Genomic DNA, 2,142 nt, shown 5'->3' with positions numbered 1-2,142 from the left:
AACGTTTGCATCTTTTATAGATTTTGTTCTTTTTTCTTATTTCCTTTGTTTTGATCTAGGAGGGGACTTTTCTGGAAATCCATACTCCCACCCACAGTATAATGTAGCAACCTACAATGAAGCATGGCGGTTTAGCAATCCAGCGTTACTAAGTAAGTGGCTTTTTCTTTTGCTAAATAGGAAAGAAAATGTAAAACAATTTTTGTTATTTTTTATTTTACTAAATCACAGTTTAAAAATGTGAGTTGTTCATAAAAAATATTGGTAATTACGGAAAAATATGTAAATAAATTAATACATGTATAAATAAATAAATAAATGTGTTGATTTATTAATAAATGTATATATTCATCATTTAAAGAATTTAAAAAAAATTAAATTAAAATACTATCAAAATATTTTGTGTGCATGTTTCCAAAATGGCGTTCTGTGACTCTGTGGTTTGTTAACTTCCAGGTTCCCCTTATTATTATAGTGCCGCCTCCCGTGGCTCCGCCCCTCCCACTGCTGCCTCTGCCTACGACCGCCACTAGTTACCATGGCGACCGCTTCAAGCTGCGGGGCCAGGGCTTCGGACCGCACACCGTCCCCGTCTAAGGAACACACACCGGGGTCAAAGGGAAAGGAAGGAATGAAGGAGGGAAGACGGAAGAAAAAAAACCTTGGGGGTTCAACGGTGTACTTACTGCGTTCCAGATGGGGCCCTCGAGGGCCCCATGGGGCATCCAGAACTTCCCCCCCAAACCCCAACCCCACCCCACCTCGCAATCTCTAGGGCCCCCTGAAAAATTTCCAGAATGACTTTTAAGAGATTCTATAAATATATATTATAAAAATATAAATGGAAGAGGAAAAAAAAAAAAAAAACACGTGTGAAGAGTTGCATACCATTGTACAAAAAAACAAAAAACAAAACAAAACAAAAAAAAATATTGTGGATTTTTTTTTTTTTTTTTTTTGCTTCCTTGTTGCTGTTGTCGTCGTAGTGGGTGTTGTTTTCTTCATAGAAGGCCATGTCGCTTTTCTGCGTTATGAGCTGCAGTGTTTGTTTCCGCACAGAAAGTCTGAGTCCAGGGGGGGGGGGGGGTCCTGGAGGCACCGTCACTTGAACCCGCGTCGGGAGGGTCTTCAGAACGATCGCAACTATTCCCAAAAACGTCCTCTTCCTCTTTCTTTTTTTCCCGATTGATCGACCCACAGATCGTTTGTTCGTCCATTCATTCATTTGTTCCTTCCTTCCTTCCTTCCTTCCTTCCTTCCTTCCTTCCTTCCTTCCTTTGTTGACACGTTTACTGACCCCGAGACAACAACGGCAGCGGCATCGTCCTCCCTGTGGAAAAACAATCATGTGTAAAAAGAAAATGTAAATCATTTTTCGAAGTATTTCAAAGAAAACATGGTGACCGTCAGTGTCGAAAAAAAATGACGGTCTTGCCAGAATTTTGAATACTTTAAATTATTTTTTGGGCTGTCATTATTTTTTATTGTCAAAAAAAAAAAAAAAAAAAGAAAAAGATCTAAGGATTTTTTCTTTTTTTTTTGCATATTCTGTCTTCCAGTCATGATGTCCTCGTCCATGCCTGATCATCCTTTGCTCTTTTTTTGCACTATATTGTGAGTTGATATTATTTTATTTTGTTTTTGGAGTACATTCACATACATATCCTAATTAACTACCTTAACGAGCAAGAATATTTGAAATTTAAAAAAAAAAAAAAAAAAAAAAAAAAAAAAGGGATTATGTTCCATAACTGTAAAAACGTCGCATCCAGAACGTCCTACCACGAGATGCCTACACAGTTGAAACACGAGCCGACTGTACAGTGGCTTCAGAAATTGCCTTAAAAAAGCATTTTCAACATGAATCCATGCCTGTTGAATTGAAATATTTGCTTTTTGTAGATAGGTACTAAACCACTCACATCTACGTTTTCACATTGGACTCCAGTTGTTGTATTTTATTTTATTTGTATTGGGTTTTTTTTTTCATTTTGCTCCTGAAAATATATTTGTGAATGTACTTTTTACTACATTTGCCAAAGACTTAGTTTGATATTTAATTTTTTATTTACAGTATATGTATGCGTAAATAAAACAGTATTATCTTTTAAATAAGTAGTTCAACACCGAACATGTATGTAT

General features: G+C 36.5%; 1 protein-coding gene across 3 annotated transcripts in view; it reads left to right on the top strand.

The window, feature by feature from the left end:
• Positions 1 to 597, top strand: part of pax2a (paired box 2a) — a gene marked incomplete at both ends in the record, with an annotated part of 35,422 nt that extends 34,825 nt beyond the window's left edge. For 2 of the 3 annotated variants that reach the window (XM_080016836.1, XM_080016835.1), the window contains 2 exons: positions 60 to 152; positions 457 to 533. In XM_080016836.1, coding sequence (XP_079872962.1) covers positions 60 to 152; positions 457 to 533 — 170 coding nt within the window. Of the gene's footprint in view, positions 1 to 59; positions 153 to 456 lie in introns of all 3 variants that reach the window. The other variant, XM_080016834.1, reaches the window with a different exon arrangement.
• Between the last annotated feature and the right edge of the window lie 1,545 nt (positions 598 to 2,142).

This window comes from Zeus faber (assembly GCF_960531495.2).
Source record: "Zeus faber genome assembly, chromosome: 16".
NCBI lineage: Eukaryota > Metazoa > Chordata > Actinopteri > Zeiformes > Zeidae > Zeus > Zeus faber.
Note: the sequence above shows the minus strand (reverse complement) of the source record. Positions and strands in the feature narration are given on the sequence as shown.